General features: G+C 38.4%; 1 protein-coding gene across 1 annotated transcript in view; it reads left to right on the top strand.

Annotated features, from left to right (window-relative positions):
- Positions 1–18730, top strand: part of csmd3b (CUB and Sushi multiple domains 3b) — a 434951-nt gene that overhangs the window by 132187 nt on the left and 284034 nt on the right. The window contains exon 3 of the mRNA XM_031296181.2: positions 10703–10815. Within this exon, the coding sequence (XP_031152041.1) occupies positions 10703–10815 (113 nt within the window). The remainder of the gene's footprint in view (positions 1–10702; positions 10816–18730) is intronic.

The raw sequence follows: 18730 nt of genomic DNA on the forward strand, positions 1-18730 counted from the left end.
CGCCCGGTGTTTGCCTTCTGATTCAGAACAGAGTGCCTCCACGCTGTAGTATCCTACGTTACCGACTCTGGCTTTGCCTTCGGCCCATCGGTGATGCCCACACTTGTTACTCGAGACCGCTAGTTACGTTGCTCTGACAGAGACTATGGTAGTTACTAAGCAACCAAGATGCATCTTCAACCGCGCGAAAAATTAAAAACAATACCGCGAAAATCCGAGCGGTCAATATGACCGTGTATGGCCGAAATAGGTAAAAGTAACTGTATTTTCTTTGCCTTTTGTGTAATGTATATAAAAACAATTTTAAATTAAAATACAGACTATTTTAGGAAAAGTCAGGCAGCAGCAGGATTGTATTTTTTTATTCAGCAAAGTTATTACACATATAAATTTCAAAACGGTCAAAATGACCGTCATGGCCGTTCTAGTGTTAATCCAGCAATCCTCAATTACTCTCTAGCAGCAAGGCAATGGGCGTAGTGCACAAAAGACACCTCTCCATGCTTCATACTACTAGACTGCTAGCAAAACCTCCTTTCAGTGAATTTGCGACTTTCTGCAAGTTGGTTTATACAGAAGTTAGCCCACTACAATAATCAATGCTCTTTACAATGGCAACGCTATATATGAAACTACTCTCATTCTATTGTTGACAAAAAGTTAATATCAATTATTTTTATCCTAAACATACATGAAGTACATACAGTTTTTTTCACATTTTACAAAATTTGCATGCAAAAGAACACCAGAGAAACCAGTATTCTGTTCCACAATTATGGATTGGGGCTTTAATGGCCCGGTGGCTCAGTGGTTAGCACTTCTGCCTCACAGCTAGAAGGTTCTGGGTTTGAATCCAGGTCGTTCCAGGTCTTTCTGTGTGGAGTTTGCATGTTCTCCATATTCCCTGTGTTTGCGTGGGTTTCCTCCGGGTGCTCCGGTTTCTTCCCACCATAAAGACATGCATGCTAGGTAATTAGGACTACAGTTGAAAATTAGCTGACTGGCTAACACTGGTGCATTTACAGAAATGTTGATTAATGTGCATTGTCCTAATCAAATTAACTTACAAACAATTTAAATAATGTGCGTCAGTTCATGTCACTCCGAGTCTCTGCATGTTTGTCTTGGAACCTCTGGGGTTGACAGGGAGGTTAATCCACAATTCAACCCCAGTCAGAGTGTCTCTCCTCGAGGGTGCACAGAGAGCAGCGATGGCCCCTGTCACCTCCAAAGCTCTGGGACAAGAACCCCCCCTCCTCCACAATGCACCACAAAAGGCTTTATCGTTGCTGTGCATCACAGCACTGCTGAGGGAATGGATGTTTGCACTGCTGGGTGCCAATAAGCAACAGAGAGTGACACACACATACACAAACACACACATGGTCATCACATGCATGTAAGCAGGTTGGTGCACACTGCTGATATATGGCAAGATAAAAGGAAAAGACTGCACAGTTTTTAGATTTTATGAACACATACGCAGGCACACATTCACATTGGTTAGCATGCATACAGATTGACAGACAAAGCCATGCTAGCAGCACTGAGTGCTATCTGTTGGAAATAGTTTTTCTCCCATTCTGACCCTCAGTCTGGTTTCGCTGAGAGTGTGTGTCTGTGTGCATTCAAGCATATGTGTATGAGGGATGACGACATTTACTCTGAATCAATGTCTCTGTGTTCATCTTTTGTGTGTTTTACGAGGTCATTGAGTCTGAATATTTGTTCTGGGATTCAGTGTCATGGTTAAATAATTTAGTTTTACTTTGCCTCAACAGATATGATATGGTGCATTGTATCACTTACACACAATGATTCCCTCTCACTCTCTTTTGGGTGGATTAGGTGTTTTGTTTAGCTTATCATACATTTTAGAGACTTTAGAGAGCCAACATCTCTTTCTGTCTTTCACTTACGTCCTCTCTCCCTCTCTCTCTGTCTCTGTGAAGAATGGAGCCAGTCAATGAGTGAGGTGTAGGGGTGACCTGGCCAGGGGCCTATGTGTGTTTATGTGTATCTGTATCTTGTGAATTTACGTGTGTATGACTAATTTAATGGATAGCATGTCACCACGGTCAAGGACCTCCCTACACACATACGAACACACATACAGATACACAAGCACACTGAAATACACACACAGTTCAGGGTGGGTAGGGAAAGACTGATTTACAACACACACCAGTGACTATTGACCACATGTACTGTAAACTGAAAAATGACTGTGTGTGTGTGTGTGTGTGTGTGTGTGTGTCACTCAGGCTAGCATTGTTAATCAATCATTCACTACAGACCCTGAACTTTGGACACGAGTAGAGGAAATAAATCTACTGACATGAAGTGGAAGAGAGGATAGGAGGAGAAAATAAGGAGGAGAGCAGAGATGGCTTATTTTTTTTTCACTAAAGAGGACAATGCTCTTTTCATGCCACTTTGAATATTTAACTAATACTAAGCAACATGTAACCAATATTTTGTAGGTTTAATGTATTAAAGGACTAGATACATTTGAAGTATTGATGTGCTTTTTCCTTTTTTTATTTACTGTATGATCCTTTATAGTTAATACCTGAAAAAGTCCCTTTGAATAAACAGAGAAGGTTTAGTGTCAGTGATACAACATGAGTGCAGGAGCTATGACACGTGACTCCTTCGTTTACAATGTTCCAAATTAAAGTAATCGACAAAATATATTTTAGTGACGAAGATAATCACAGTTTAAGTGCTTCAGTAAATTTTGATTACCTTCACTTTTATTAATTTAAGTGTAATATAATTTCCACGTTTAATCTTAGATCCATGTTCTCAGTCTGAACTTGTTTTGTTAGTTGTGGTGATGGCCATGTAAAAATGTCTGATTTGACGGATGCACTTCATTCTCTTACTCCTGCATCATGGGTTGATTAAACACAGTCTGCATGGCTGTTAAATGGATCAGATGTGACAGGTTGGAATGTCATTTAGAAGAATTTACAGTTTCACTTATCTAGTACATTTGAGAAAATGAGTGCCACAGCGAGTGGTCCATCATGACTTTAAAAGTATCCTCATTATCCTTTGTCTTTATCTTTGCCTAACTGTAACTCAATATATTAAAATACAGCACAGTATCATCTATATATGGACACATTAAAAATGTTCACAGGTTTTAAAGAAAACAGATTAAGTGGTGAATAATAAAGTTAAAGTCACTATATGCAACTTTCAGTTTGTGTTGATTCTAGCGGCAACTTTGGACATGTAGTGTTACCACACCTGCTTTTTTTTCCTTACGCTGTATTACCCACTGTATTACCAAGTTAGTGTTAGCGGGAGGTCATATAGTTGCGATGAATGTTTTGCTCAGACAGAAATTTACTTTAAGACAGGGGTCAACGTTTTTTAAGCCAAGGACCCCTTAACTGAAAGAGAAATGGAGCAGGGACCCACTACTATATATATTGTATAAAATTAAGTTGCATGTAAAACTGGGCCTACAATAACGTGTAGGGCAGCCTAAAGCCTTTATACATAACTTTTTAGTGCATAATACTAAGCTATTAAAATAATAATTGTTGGCATGATTTTATAAATTATCTTTTAATATTAGGTTTTAATATGGGCTGATTTATATTTGCTTATAATATGCTGGATTCATGTTAAGACATTACATTTTAAACACATTTTTTTTTTAATTAACAAAAATTTGGAGGCCCCCCTGCAGTAACTCTGAGGACCCCCTGTTGAAGATGTCTGCTATAAGAGAATATGTTACAGATGCATTGTTGCATTTCAAGGTTTGCATACGGTAACTAAGCCTACTGACGTACAACCACTTTGCGTATTGTAAAGTTATTTTATGAATGAAAGACACATTACACACCTGAGGGCCAATTCGGGGTCGGTTTTGAATCATTTACAATCCCGTAATTGTCTCCATCTGTTGAAAGCCCGAATGAGATTTTCCCTTTTAGCTTTTAGTTGTTCTTCGTTTAATTTCCTTTTTTCCTGTGTTGGCCCTTCCCCAGTATCAGCCATAACTACAACAGATAACTTCTAAAATAAGATTAAAATACAATTAGTCCTATATAAAGAAATCTCCTGCTAACTTTTACCTGGTTGGATACTCACTAACATGGGCTTTTTCGGTGTTGTACCAAAATCTGTGACCTGTCAGAATGTGTGCTCTGTAGCGCCGTTTGCCTGCTGTAAGTCATTTTGTGACTTTGCGGGGAAAATCGGATCCGGGCAAAGACACAAATAAAACTATATAAAAATAGCATTCTTTTCATTGTTAGTGTTGTTTGCCGTTACAGGTCATTTATGATCATCAGATGAAAAATTACAGTTTCAGAAACATTTAAAAGTTACATATAGTTACTTTAAAGCTATAGTGCGCAATTTCTGCCGCCCCCATGAGGAATTGTAAGTAATGACAACAAAACTGTTGTCACGTCCACATGATACAAGCCTTCCGTGACTGCGCACTAAAGCTTTAAAGTGCTCATATTATGCTTTTTGGCTTTTCCCCTTTCCTTTATTGTGTTGTATTTTTTGTGCATGTAATAGGTTTACAAAGTGAAAAAGCCCAAAGTCCACCCCAAAGGGACTTACCATCTCCAACAGAAAACACTGTTCACAAACTGCTCCAAACAGCTCTATTGTAGTCCAGCCTTTACTTTAGTGACAAACGTGCGTCACTTTGTAATATACGTAATAATGCTCGCCTAGTTTGTTTCAGTAAAGCAGGTAACCAGCAAGAAACATTTCAGGTTAACTACAACAACAACAACAGTTCAGTTAATTAATTTTGTGTAATTAATAATTCTAGACAGTTTGACCAAAACAAGATGAAAATGATCTCAATACAACACGTTTGTATATGCATATACAAATGTGATGGACTCTATATGCAATATAAAAACGATTAAGTACTTTGTCATATGACATAGGGTACAAGTAAGTGTATTAAAACAAGATTTCTCCTAATTCTAAATGTATTTGCAGATCAAATTTCTGCAGGCATTAAAAAAGTGAAATTGTGTAATGACTCATTATTTTGAGTCATAGTTATTAATATAATTACCTCCAAACACAGAGCAAAGAATGCTGCCCCCTCATACACCTCACTTTGTCTATTTCTCCTTCATCTGCAGTGTGTTTGCTATGTAAAGGTTCAGCCATGAGCTAGTCAATTTCTTCCCAGTTTTGTCATTTATTTGAGGTATTATTTTCGATTTCGATTTCGTCTCTGCTAAATTAACAATTTTGTGTCTCCAATACACTATATTCATGGGCAAAAGGCACAAGAATAGAGCCTCTAACCCAAGTAGTATCATTTAAAAAAATTAAGTGAATGAGAATACAAGCAAACAAAGTATAAAGAGAGGCAGTGGGCTTTATTGGTGTACATGTAGAAAGCTGCCTCATGGGAAAAAGAGACGAGTGGAAAGAAAGTAAAAGGCCAGTAAATTGACACAGTTACTGTTCTCCCAACGGAAATAGTCAGGAGGGAGGAAAAGAAAAGATGGATGGAGTAACATGAGGAGATTCAGAGCATTTTGGTTTGTGGGGTCAGGTCTTGGGTCAGTATCAACTCAATAAATTACACACAGACAAACTAAAATACATGTTCACACAGCCACAGATGTACACACTTCCGCTAGCTCAGAGACAAACATGCCCAGTGGTCTCTCTGTACTGCTACTTTGGTGGTTAGGGACTGGTAGCTACACATACTGACACTAGCTGAGGGGAAATAAACAGCCCTAATACTGAGCTCCTATCCTTATTCATTTTGATGAGACAAAAATGTGAATTGGAACGCAATTCTGTTTTCCTTTTAACACGTACTTTGGCCTCGAGGTGGGTGACATCAACTGAGATCAAGTCGCTCAACAATAAATATCTCTGTAACACATAAATGTGTTTTAAGGTACTTTATACAGTATATCAGATTACACCAGCAGTATTGCAGAGCAGCCTGATCTACCTAAGATCTGATTTAAATGTCTGTTACTCTGTTTATATAGCCCTGTATTTGACTATTGTGTTATTGATTGTTGCAATCTGTCCCTCTGAAATACATTTGACTCGCTGTTGATAACTACTCTTTGTTACTTACTTGCCTCAATTGTCTAATAGTAAGAACTTTGTGGGGGTGTGAGGACATTTTGGCTGATCTTTACAGTGAATAAAAGCTGATTGTAGATTTAAAGAATAGATCTATTTGTCTTTAGGTTAAGGTGCTGGGTAAGGCATTTAGTAGTTACCATTAAGGTTGTAATAAGCCCAGAGCGAGTAATAGCACCATAACCTCCTTTCCTCAAATCAACATGTGTAAACATCTGTCTGTATCTCTTTTTTTATCCAATGACCATCCTAAAAATTATTCAGGAACAGCTACATTATGCATGCTTTAAAAGGTTTCATTTGATTTGGTACACACTATTGATCTACAAAGGTAAAAAAAAAACTGTTTTCAGATGCTTGGTTAGGAGAATGCAATGCCTAGATCAGATATAGGTTTAGTATGTTGTTCAACATTAATTTGACCACTGCAATACAAGCCTACCCTACCCAAACCAGCCCACCAGCCGAAACTGTCTAAAGACTATTTCTGTTGGTCCCCCTTCTATGGATTAAGATAGTATTACTGTATATTTTATTATAGCTAATATGCTTCTGAAAAAAACAAGTAAATGTAAATCAATATCCATATGTTCATCAAAGCTGATCAGTAGGACAATGTGATTATACCAGAGTATAGTTGCTGTCAGGAAAGTGAAGTGAAGTAAACTGTAATCTACATGAACATACATGAAACTGGTTAATTTCATGTCCAGGCAGAAAATTCACACAGCTCCCATGAATATCTACCCCGAGCATAAGAGAGTGCATGCTCTGTAGGCCTGTATAAGATGACTCGTTGATGTGATTAAACTATGCAGTTCACATCAGATATGATTAGATGCAAGACACTATTTTTCAACATGACACAAAACCTCAACTTGTCTTATTTTGTCCATTCTTCTTTCTTTTCTTTTTTTTTATACAGTTTATCTTTTTCAACCCATTCTCTTCTTTCATGGCAGTAATAACAATGAAAAATCTCTTTTCCCTCTTGGCAATAAAGAGACCATCAGATACAAGGGAAGGAGAGAAAAACAAAGAGAAACAGGGAGGGGGGGTGGTCTGACAATCGCATTAGGCAGACTGCATGGTTGCTTTTTTGGAGAAAATGAAGAGAATGGTGTCTCTGTCTGTGTGTTTGTGTGTGTTTGTGAGAACAGAGAAAGCACTCTGCTGATATTAGCTAGTTCTTCATTCACTTGATAATGTGATTTCACTCTATTCACCACACACACACACACACACACACACACACACACACACACACGCATGCATACACAAGCACACAAAGTCCCACAAGAATAGACCTTGAATGTTCCATCTCTCTTTCCGTTTCTGTAAAATAATTTTGGTTTTACCTCAAATCTTAAAACACATACATCCAGAGATAAATTGTTACACAGGAAATAGAGTACGCAGGGTGTGTATGTGTGAAGCATTATCGCCTCTGACAATAGTAGTTATACTACTAACATTACATTAACTACTACATATACTACTACTAACAATAGTTTACTGTAAAAGTGGTTGTTTGGTCCAACTAAAAAGAGAACACCTTTGGACTGTACACTGTGTGCCACTATGTTAAATTAGCAAGCGCACACAGTCCCACAAGAATAGACCTTGAATATCAGACACCCTCTGTTCCATCTCTCTTTTCGTTTCTGTAAAATAATGTTGGTTTTACCTCATAAATCTCAAAACACGTACACTGTGTGCCACTATGTTAAATTAGTTTGTATGTCACCAAGATGCTGTGTGGGAATGGTTCTACACTAATATTTTCATTCATACTACTGCTTTACTACCTCTTTCTTTACAAGTGTTTGACTCTGCTTTTAGGATTGCCAGACTGCAGAAATTGCATATATTGCTATGCATCTAAAGCATTATGTCTTGGTGCTATAGTAGTGTTTACAGTAGCACAGCTGAAAGGTTTGCATGTGAACGTGCAGAGATCATTTGCTGAGGAGGTTAAGCATCGTGACACCCTGTGCTTTGTTACACGCACATCATGGCTAATGTGCTTACTGTATGTCTTCACATAGGAAACATTGTAAGGGCAGATAAAAGATGGGAAGGGGAAAGGAAGCCAAGAAGGGCAGTGAAATAATAGAAAGGAAAGCAAATTGTTAAGCATAAAGAGCGAGAGAAAGATATATTTAAAGAGTGGAGAAGAGAGGAGAGAATGACCAAAAATAGGACGGCAGCTGAGACAGAGAAATACAGACAAGATATAGATTAGCAACAGAAGAAGAGATTAAAGAAATGGTTGGGTGCTTTTAAGGAAGAAGCCACCATGTGTGCTTTGAGTGGTATTGGACTAGATGAGAGAGATCGAATAAATAGAAAAGGAGTACATTTGCTTGGAAGCAGGAATCAAGATGCGAGTATGGGCCAACTAAAAGAGACGGGAAACTGAAAACAAGGCAAAGCAAATTGACAGGAGAGACAGAAGCATGTTATAAGGGTGAAGCACAGTTTAGATGAGCTGGAAGGTGGACAGAATGATTAGAGAAAAGTGCATGTACAGTAGAGGAACAAATTCAAGTTAACTACTGCAGAAAAATGGGAGGAGGGATGGGAAAATGGGAACAAGAGATGAGAAATGGAGAAATAAAAAGTTGAAAAGAGAGGTTAGGATGGGGAGAAAATGAATACAATATGAAAAGGAGGAGGTGAGAGGATGAAAGAAATAGAGGATGGAGAGATGAGAGAAGAATATATAAAGTAGGCCCATAAATAAAAGCAAGGTAGGAGGCAGAAGAAGGGGATGAAAAACAGTTGGTTGTGGTTGTTTTTCTGATAGAAAGCTTAATAAATTAAAACGTGGAGACGAAAAGAAAGATGAGTGCAAGGATGGGGCTGAATAGAATTACAATAAGTCACTGCAACACTATCATAACTGGAGACGCATGTTATGCTAAAATGTTAAGGTTTCCTTGTTTGTGAAAGGTAGAGGTCACAGACAGCCATAATATTTCTTGCCACAATCACATTGGTGAGTAAGAGATTACTTTCAACTGGGGATGCCCCTATTGATTACCCGCGGATTATTATTGGCCGATATGGCTCATTGACGATCGGTATCGGTGGCAAAAAACATGATCGGGGCATCTCTACTTCAACAACTCGTAGGAACAACTACTGCTAGGAGAACATTGAATTTTTCTGCTATGTCAAGTATTTTTTGTCAGTTTTTTTTCCTTTATATTATGAAAGATAAGGCAGGCAGCACAATGAGTGGGGAAGAAGAAAAAATTACAACAATAAGGTACACACAGTTCTGAATATATACCCACATTTAAAAGTATCACAAATTGCACTCTGTCTGGGATGGAGGGGAGAGAATAGATAAAGATAGACAGATGACAGACGGAGAAGGTCTGTGTAGGGTAAAGAAGAGGGATGAAAGTAGTATCAAAGACAGAAAGTAGAAATTAGAGGACATCGGTGAAAAGTAAAGGATAGAGTGATGAGGAAGTTAAAAAAGGTGGAGAGAGGAAGAAGAGAGATTTAGGTGGGTAAATGTCACAGAGAGAAGAGCAGAGGGGAAGACAAAGAAAGTTGGGAGGAAGTGTGTAAGGGCAGTTAAAGTAAAGAGGGAAGAAAAAGAAGTTAGGCGACTTACTGCTAGAGGAAAGGCTTGTGCGAGTGGATTGAGGGAAGAGGAAGAGAAGGAGAGATGAAAGAGAAAGGGAGGAAATGGAAGGGGGGGGGGGGCGCAAAGTAAAAGTAGCTGCAGGACAAGAAAAAAGTGTGTTGCAGTGGAAGAAAGGTTTGGCTCTTGTCCATACCTGGGAAAAAAGCTGGCCTTCCATTCCTCCTTTTCTCTTCTTCCTCATTAAATTCAAGGGATCTAAAAGCTGAAGGCACACCTGAGCATTGAAAGACACTCAAACATGTGGAGTACAGATATATAATTTTTTTTTTTTTTTTTACACAAACCCATTTCGAAATTACTGGTTAGCTGACCAAGGCTCACTTTTCTGTTGGTACACTTTCATCTTGTGGCATGGTTTATTTAAAAACCCTTATCAAGTTGTGGGCTTTAGTGCGGCCCTTTCTATTTTCAAATAATGAAGAGTTGCTTGTGTTCTGCTGCAGAGACTCTGTGCCAGGCAGTGGTACTAGTATGAGCAAACATCAGAGATAGGAGCGTAATCAAACTGGCAAAGTATCATGATCTATGTCTCACCTGGCACACAGCCGTTGTAGTTTATAAGGAATTTCTTTAAAAAAAACTTTTGGATTACATCCAAAAGCCAACAACAGAACCCATACTAGTTTTCAATAGCCTAATAAAAACCTATAAGGGGCATGGAATTATATGAGTTACTAGACCAGGGATAGAGTTTAAAATAAATGATCACAGGGTAGTCAACAAAATGCACTTCATTTTGTATTTACCTGATGAATGTGTCTGTTTTTAACACATCAGTATGCTAATCTCTTTGTTGCTATAGGTTGACACACTGTGAGGCCTTGTGTGTCGTCAACAATAGAGGGGTTATTCTTTTTCCTGAATATTTAATGTGTCTGGTTATTTGCTCATAATGTCAACCCATTTTTCTCTGGTTTTCTACAGGCTAACAGGCTTCCAGGTTCCTCCCCCTGTCACCAGTACAGGAAATGTCTTCTCTTTGAGGTTGACCAGTGACTTTGCGGTCTCTGCACATGGCTTCAAACTCAACTATGAAGGTCAGACAGTGTCTGCATGTGTTTGTGTGTGTGTGATGGCATGTCAGAATGTGTGGACTGTGCTTCAACGGTAACATCCATAGTTCAGAAAATGAACAATGTATATAACAACCACTAGCTACTTACTAAATGTCAGATACAAGTCCATAGCTCACATATGACTGTGGGTGTGAGCCATGTAAGAAAGAAAGAAGAGCATTCAGACAGCAAAGGCTCCCTTGGTAGCCCCCTTGTTTTTGAATGCAGAAGTAATTGAACAGGTGCACTGTGTTGTTTCCCTGAAGCAACCCGTGTTGATTTTTGCTATACACATTATACTTAGCTAAAGCAAAATACCACATATAACATTTAACACACAAGGGTATATGTTCTTTCTTTTGGCAGCAGTCCGTAAGATTTCAGTTCTGAGGGCTATTTCACAAAACCAAGATAAGGGATTAAGCCGGGATTTCCCAGTTATCCTGGCTCAATTTAGCCTTGACTCGGTTTCACAAAAGCAGAGGCACCTAAGTTACCATGGAGATTTATTATTTACAGCTAGCCTGCTCCTGACCAGGCTACCAGCCAGGATTTATTAATCCTGGAGCCTTTTCTGTTCACTCAGCAGTGTTTTTACCCTATTGTTATCAGCCTGCATTAAAATACATCATGTGCATTGCTGTTCATTTAAGTACTGTTATTTAAAGTTGTGATCATTATTTTTTTTATAATTATTCATGTGACAGTCATTGTTATTGTTATATTGCTGTATGAAGACTGCTGTTCATATTGTTAAAAGTTTAGTGAATATATTATGGCAGTTGTTGAGATAATTAGAAAAGGCTGATAAAGTTGCCAAATGTGTTTTTAAATTAAATCAGTTACTAAGGGCAATGTATAAAGTGTGTGTGTTTCTATAGTGGACCAATGCACCTTCAATTATTTTAGTTGATTAATTTTTTTTGTATTCTTTAACAATAAAGGATTCAATAAATTGACATTCTTAGCACACAATTTGTGTTGTCCATTAAACTGGGACTATAATTTGGGAGGATTGTACCATTATAAAAACCTATCCTAATTGTACAGTCCTCCTTAATTATAGTCTTAGTTTACTGAACCAATAACTATACATGTATAGTGTAGACTACTGTACATTCATGTAGCAACAGGGAGAGGACACCCCAATGGTTTTTGACCTTATATTTTGCTGGGGGGAAATAACTGATGAATATACTCTGTTACAGTCATGTTTACAGTGTGCATTATATTTATCACTTAATTATCTTTATAGTTTCTAGATTTTAGAGTCCAATTTCTTCAGTGTCTTGATTTTCTATGTCCATATATACGAGGGAGCAAGGCATATAATATGTAAAGAAGGAAACTCGGCCTCTAAAAAAAAAAAAAAAAAAAAAGAAAACCTGAGAAAAAGCGTGGCAGATAATAGCGGACCGACTCAATGATAGTCTAAAAATATACATTTATGAACTACTGCTCTTAACTGAAACCATTCAATGAGTCACTTGTCATTTGCAAAAACAAACAGTTGTACACTTTGCATTAAAAGCGAGCAGTGGAAGTTAATATGACTTAGGAAATGTATATTTTAACCCATGAGAGAGTGGGAGGAAGAGAGTGAAAGATATTTACGCATCATATTCTAGCCTAGAAAATTGATCTTCATGGTAAATTTCCTGAGGAACATTATCTTCTGTTTACTTTTAAGGCAAAGAGTACAACGGTTAATTTGTGCAAATGATTAGAAGCCTAATCCTTGAATGGTATGATTATGACGGCTTCAATTCAGAGCAGTGGTCAGTAAATGTATATTTTTAGGCTACTTACGCATTCAGTCGGTCCGCAATCATCTGCCATGCTTTCTCTCGTTGTTTCATTACAGCGGCCGTGTTTTTTTTTTTTTTTTTTTACAAATAATGTGTTTCACATTATCATACTTCCACAAGAAGCTGCTGCTCACTCTGTATAAAGTATGAACAAGCATATTCTCCATTTTAGCATCACCTAGTCACTCCTCCTCAGCCAGGCTTGGCCTTCGTGAAACGCACCAAGCCAGGATGCACAGATTAGACTAGGTCAAGCCTCGCTTTATCGGTTATCCTGGATTTGAAGTTCTGCTTTTGTGAAACAGCCCCCTGGACACCAAGTTCATAATACTGCAAACATCTAAATATTGTAACAGTTTCATCAGAGGGCTACAGGCTCAATTAACATTGTGTTACCTCCTTCTGCGATAGATAATGACTTAACAGACATTTATTTAAATGCAAAATCTTCTAGATTACAGCTTTAAATCCCCCTATTTAGCGTTTGTGAGCAGTATACAGTACATATTTAATAAATGGGTTGTGACAGTGTTAATAACTGTACAGTATATAACAATATTCAGTCAACAGTATTGCCATTAATTGTGTGTTCATATATACTTAAATATACTTTATAGTTATAGTACAGTATAGTGTCTTTGTTGCAGACAGAGTACATGATTTCTATTCAATTCAATTCCTTTGAAAGGCCACTCAGATTCAGACAGTTTTCAAGGGGAACTGCCATGTTCCAAATTCAATCCACACTTTTTGACACCTTTCCACTCAGCACAGGAAAGGACTCCCTAATGGACGACAAGTTCATTCCTTTTCAACATGGCAGGCTGTCAAATCCAGAAGGAGAGAGTGGAAGTCATGGGCAGAGCATGACACAAAATGAGCGCAAACTAAAGGTTCTCTCTATATTATAGGCTTGCAGGGACAAAAACAGAGATGTCTTGTGGTCATTGTAATGTCACAGAACACCAATCTACCAGATCTTGCAATCCATTCGACCCTCCAAAGCAAGGTTACTGGGCACTATGCTCATATTATTTAACTTCAGCTAAAACATAGACATCTCTGACTTTTAGTAAACATTTCAAACACTTGATTATTGAGGTCGTTTTTGCATGTCATAAAAATACTCAATATTGATGTAGTAACCTTGTTATAATTGTTTCATTAAGGAGTTTGAACAAAAACAGAAAAAATGTCTCCCAGAGGGAATTTAGCTTATTCCAGGGGTAGTTAAAATGTCCCCTTTGCTGTCTCCCTTTAGGGCCTGAGTAAACACCAAGGTACCATTTTCACAGATAAAAGAAGCGATATGAATAGTTGAAGTGATGGTTAAAACAGCATATTCTGTGTGCATTAAATATTTCAGATTAGATTTAGATTAGAAAAACTTTGATGTCCTCAATGAGGCAGTTGGTTCCAGAGCATAAAACTGTCTCCTGGAGGCACACACATGACACTGAGCAAACCAACAAAACAAGTAAGTACACAGTTTATATAGCTCCTTGCTATTCACTGTGCAGATATTTGAGAGAACAGCTGACAAGGTGACAATACTGTATGATCCGCATGTTTCAAGTACACATCCAACCTCATGTCATTTAAAAGAAATGGTGCAATACATTTATTTAGGCTGTAGATAATGCACATTAAACATTAGGTTTTACCAAATGCACATGTCATTGAGCATAGGTAGAATTTTAACATTATAATCAAACTTATCGTTACACATCATAATACTCTGTTGCAATGTGTATATTAAAGTTGCAGAGGTACACAGATGGTGTATGAGATGTAGTTATGGTCATTTAGTATTTATTTAGTAGTCCTGTGTACTGCTGAGATATTAATACTGAATCTAGGTTACAGAATGCTTTGTAACCAAGATAGAACTGGTGATGTGTTTTTCAAGAAACAAAATCTATGATAGTGTAGAAATAAAATTTTAATAAAACGCACACACACTTAAAGCAGTATTCTAAATTAGAGTCAGACATTTAGGCCCATAATTACACGGAGGAGATGTTCCCTCTTAAGAAATGTATTCAGGCTTTTGAAAAAGGCCGACGTGAAAAGGGCCTGTTGAAAAGTACGAAAGCTGGTGTAATATTTTATGTAAATTGAATGTATGTTGGTAAGATTCTGTTCACTAACTTTCAGATGACAGCTTGTTTAAGTTCACACATACGCACACACACACGCACGCGCACACACACACACACACACACACACACACACACACACACACACACGCACACACACACACACACAAGAACTTCCTCTATAATACAATCAAATAATATTCGAATATTTAATGCTCATATGCAGCCTGTTATAAATATGTACTACACTACTCAGGTTTATGCATTGTCAATGCCAAAATTAGCATGTGGTTGTTGTTACACGTTCTGTCCACTAGAGGGACTTCCAACATCAGCCTGGCCTTGAAGGAGACCTACGTCATGGCGCATTGCATTTGTGGCACGCCGCTCTCTGTTTACATTATTTTCCACCACGAGCACACAGCGACAAACACAAATCAACAGAGAACTCTGTAATGAAACATTATCTAACAAGTGTATTGAAGCGGCTCTGTTGTAAAGGCTAACGTTGCTCGGTTGGCACAATGACATCATGTTAGAAAGCAGAGCCGCAACGATTTGTCATAAACTGAATAACACTAACAATAGTGTTAGCCACGATGCTAACTGCATTGATAAATAAGCCAAACGTTGCTGTCACTACTATTTTAGTGATTTAAAAGCAACCTGTTTCTTGCAGATTGTCACGTTACTGAGAATACAGCTATTAGAAGGTAATATATGAAGTCGAAACTAACTCTGACAGCTGTAGGGCAGCTAACATTACCTTTAGCTTTCTCCATGAAGCTCCCAGCTAAGCTCCTATAACTCGCGACGCATTTAGGAAACCAGAACGAGCTAACTAATGTTAACATAATAACTATTTCCCATCCTTCTTCTGATTTCCAGCCGCAGCCTGTCACTCCCCCCTGTACTGACATTACTCTGTATGTAACGTTAGCTCACAATGCCTTGTGTTTCTCACTCCCGTAACTTATTGTTCATCAGACGTGACATGAGAAGAGGGAGATTAGCTAACGTTAGCCAACCTATTTATTAAAAAAATCACATTCGCGCACACACACACACACACACACACACACACACACACACACACACACACACACACACACACACACAGTGTTGGTAACATAGACTGTATATAGTCTATGGTTGGTAACAGAAAAATGATATACTGCTTACTCTAACCGTCTCTCTTTGTGTCCCTTTGCATCCTTCTATAGACCTTTGTGCTTGTCTGTATGTAGGTTGGATGGCCGGTGGGTGTTCAATGTGTGTATCTGGTGTGCCGCATAATGACATTATCACTAATTGCAAAATGCCTTGGTTTAAGTCTGCACACATGCTGTGTCTGAGATTACAGTAAATGTGTGCATGTCTGTGTGTGTGTGTTTATGTGTGTGTTGTGCTACTTGTATGTCCAAGCAGTTGTCCCAGATTTATTCACTGGCACAAGTTTCCACTTACTTGGCCCATCATCATTCTGTGTGATTGTGTGTGTGTGTGTGTGTGTGTGTGTGTGTGTGTGTGTGTGTGTGTGTGTGGTTGTCTGTGTGTGCAACACAGAGAGAGTTTTGCTCCAGGGGACTTATCTGAAGAGTCCCTGCTGCTGTTACATTGAGCTGTTTGACTTACTCTGTGTGAGTGAGTGAGAAAGAGAGATTTAGATCATACTTGGCATTTGCAAAAATGCAACATTTTGCTGATGATCGGTTTGTCTTTCTATATTCAGCGTCTCATACTGTCCACAACACACATTTTAGCTGTAAATGTTTACCACAAGGAGGCACTTTTTGGCAAGTCATCTTTACTGTATCCTTCTGCCTAATCCTTCATTGGAGCTATTTCAGATTTTAGAATTCCGCAGGATTGTCAACAACACACTTTAAGAAAGGAACTGTGTAAAAAATCCCTGCTCATCATCATTATAGGTGGAAGTGGTATTTGTTGTTTACAAGTACAACTCTTTTTTTCGGTGAAATTACTAACATTTTGAAGCACTACTGTACAGTAGATATAAGAACTTCAAGTTAAGATAAGAAATCACTTGTTAAATCATAGGTCTCTTGCTTTCTCTCTCTCTATCTCGTACACAAAAACAATATCAACACATTACCGATGCAAATTGAATAGCTGTCTTTTTGCTTTGATGAAAGATTGTATTATTACTGGATGAATGCATTTAAGTGACCTCTTTGACCAGTAATTACATAAAATACATGAAAAAGGTTGATTGATTGATCGCTCCAAAGGAGGGAATTTTGCAATTGGCAGGGCCTTTCAGCCTGCTTGGTAGGATACACTTTGATGTAATCCTTGAACATTTCTTCCCCTTCCTCTGAAGACTGTCAGGTCATAACTAATTCATACACCATCACATACTATACAGTGTGTGCGTGTGTGTGTGTGTGCGTGCGTGTGCACGTGCCCGTGCATGTGAAACAGAGAAAAAAGTAATGTATTATTTAGCATGATGTCAGAGGCAGTTTGATATTGTGCTGATGAGACGGAATCACAGATTAGCATGCACGCACGCACGCACACACACACGCACACACACACACACACACACACACACACACACACACACACAGTTTCACACTGTTTTTCTGCATGATTATGATCATTGTTGAAGAATTATTCTTTGTTTCCTCTTACTCCCCCTCCTCCGTCATGTTTTGCCCCACCTTCTCCTCGTTCATCTTAACTCATCTTCTCTCATACTTTATGTCTTTATATTAGATTTTACCTTTATTGACTTGTGTTTATTACTGACTGGGGGTCCTCCTGGAGTGTAAAAAACTTTGATTCCTGCATTCTGATACATTTTTAGGCACAGATTTATTGTAAAAATATAAATTCAAAATATAATGGAATATCATTATATTCAGTATTCCAGTAAGGAAGCTTTCACATCCAGGCCCGGATAGACTACACTTGACCCCAAAGTCCAGTTGTTAAATTAGTATGAACAGGGCTTATGGTAACTTTTTTTTCCCAAGGAGTTTTGCTCCCAAGTTGAAAAATGTAGGATTGACTTACATAGGCTATTGCTTTTACTGCCAATTTGTACAATAATACAATCATGTTATGGATACAAAACCTTTTGAAGTGTAATGTTTTCTACATTATATTGATCAAAAAATTATCCTACTGTGTAACGGACCACCACAGTTCATGCATACATGTGAACCGCGGATAAATTGCAGAGTTTAACCTTCATAGTGAAAAAGTGACACTATGTGAATGGGGCACAGCAGAAAGACATCGCGGAACAACACTGCTTGTTCAGGGTTTTCATGTGTACTCCCGTAGGCCTACTACACTTTGCATCAGGTGTTAAAACCAACTGTACCAAAACACCGAATTGGACTACTATTTAACGTGACTACGAGACGTTTTTAACCGGTCATGAAGCTGTCTCAATTCAATACTAATGCCGTCAGACGGCCGTACGGAGAGACAGCAGTCCGGTGGAGCTCTGCGCCCATCATCCTTCTCGCTGTGCAGCCGGTCCCCCAGAGCAGCATGATCTACAGCCTGAATTCTGCAAACGGAGAGCCCTTTAGCGCTAGCTCTCGATCAGTTCCATTCAAAATGATGCAGTCACATGTATTAAATATGTCAGCTGTGGATTGCTGGACAGCTGTGGTGGGAGGCTGGCTGCTGAAAATCTGACGTTTTGGTGCCGCAGATTTTTCTTTGGGGCTGGCTATAAACCTCTTTGGGGGGAGCCAAAACTTTCTCTATGCAGGAAAAACCCTGGAATTAGGAAAACTGAAGTAAATCGTAAACAAAAAAGTAGCAAAAGCGTAAAAAGAATAAGTATAAACATAGGCGGCGCTAGGCTATTTTTAGGGATGCTGAAGCACCCCTAAAAATCATCTCAGCACCCCTGAAAAATAAAGTCCTTATCATTGTGATTTTATGAAATCGTTTAGTGCTCAAACGTTATTACTTTTGCAAACCTGATTTTAGCGATGGAATAGG

The sequence above is a fragment of the Sander lucioperca genome, chromosome 16 (assembly GCF_008315115.2).
Source record: "Sander lucioperca isolate FBNREF2018 chromosome 16, SLUC_FBN_1.2, whole genome shotgun sequence".
Lineage (NCBI taxonomy): Eukaryota > Metazoa > Chordata > Actinopteri > Perciformes > Percidae > Sander > Sander lucioperca.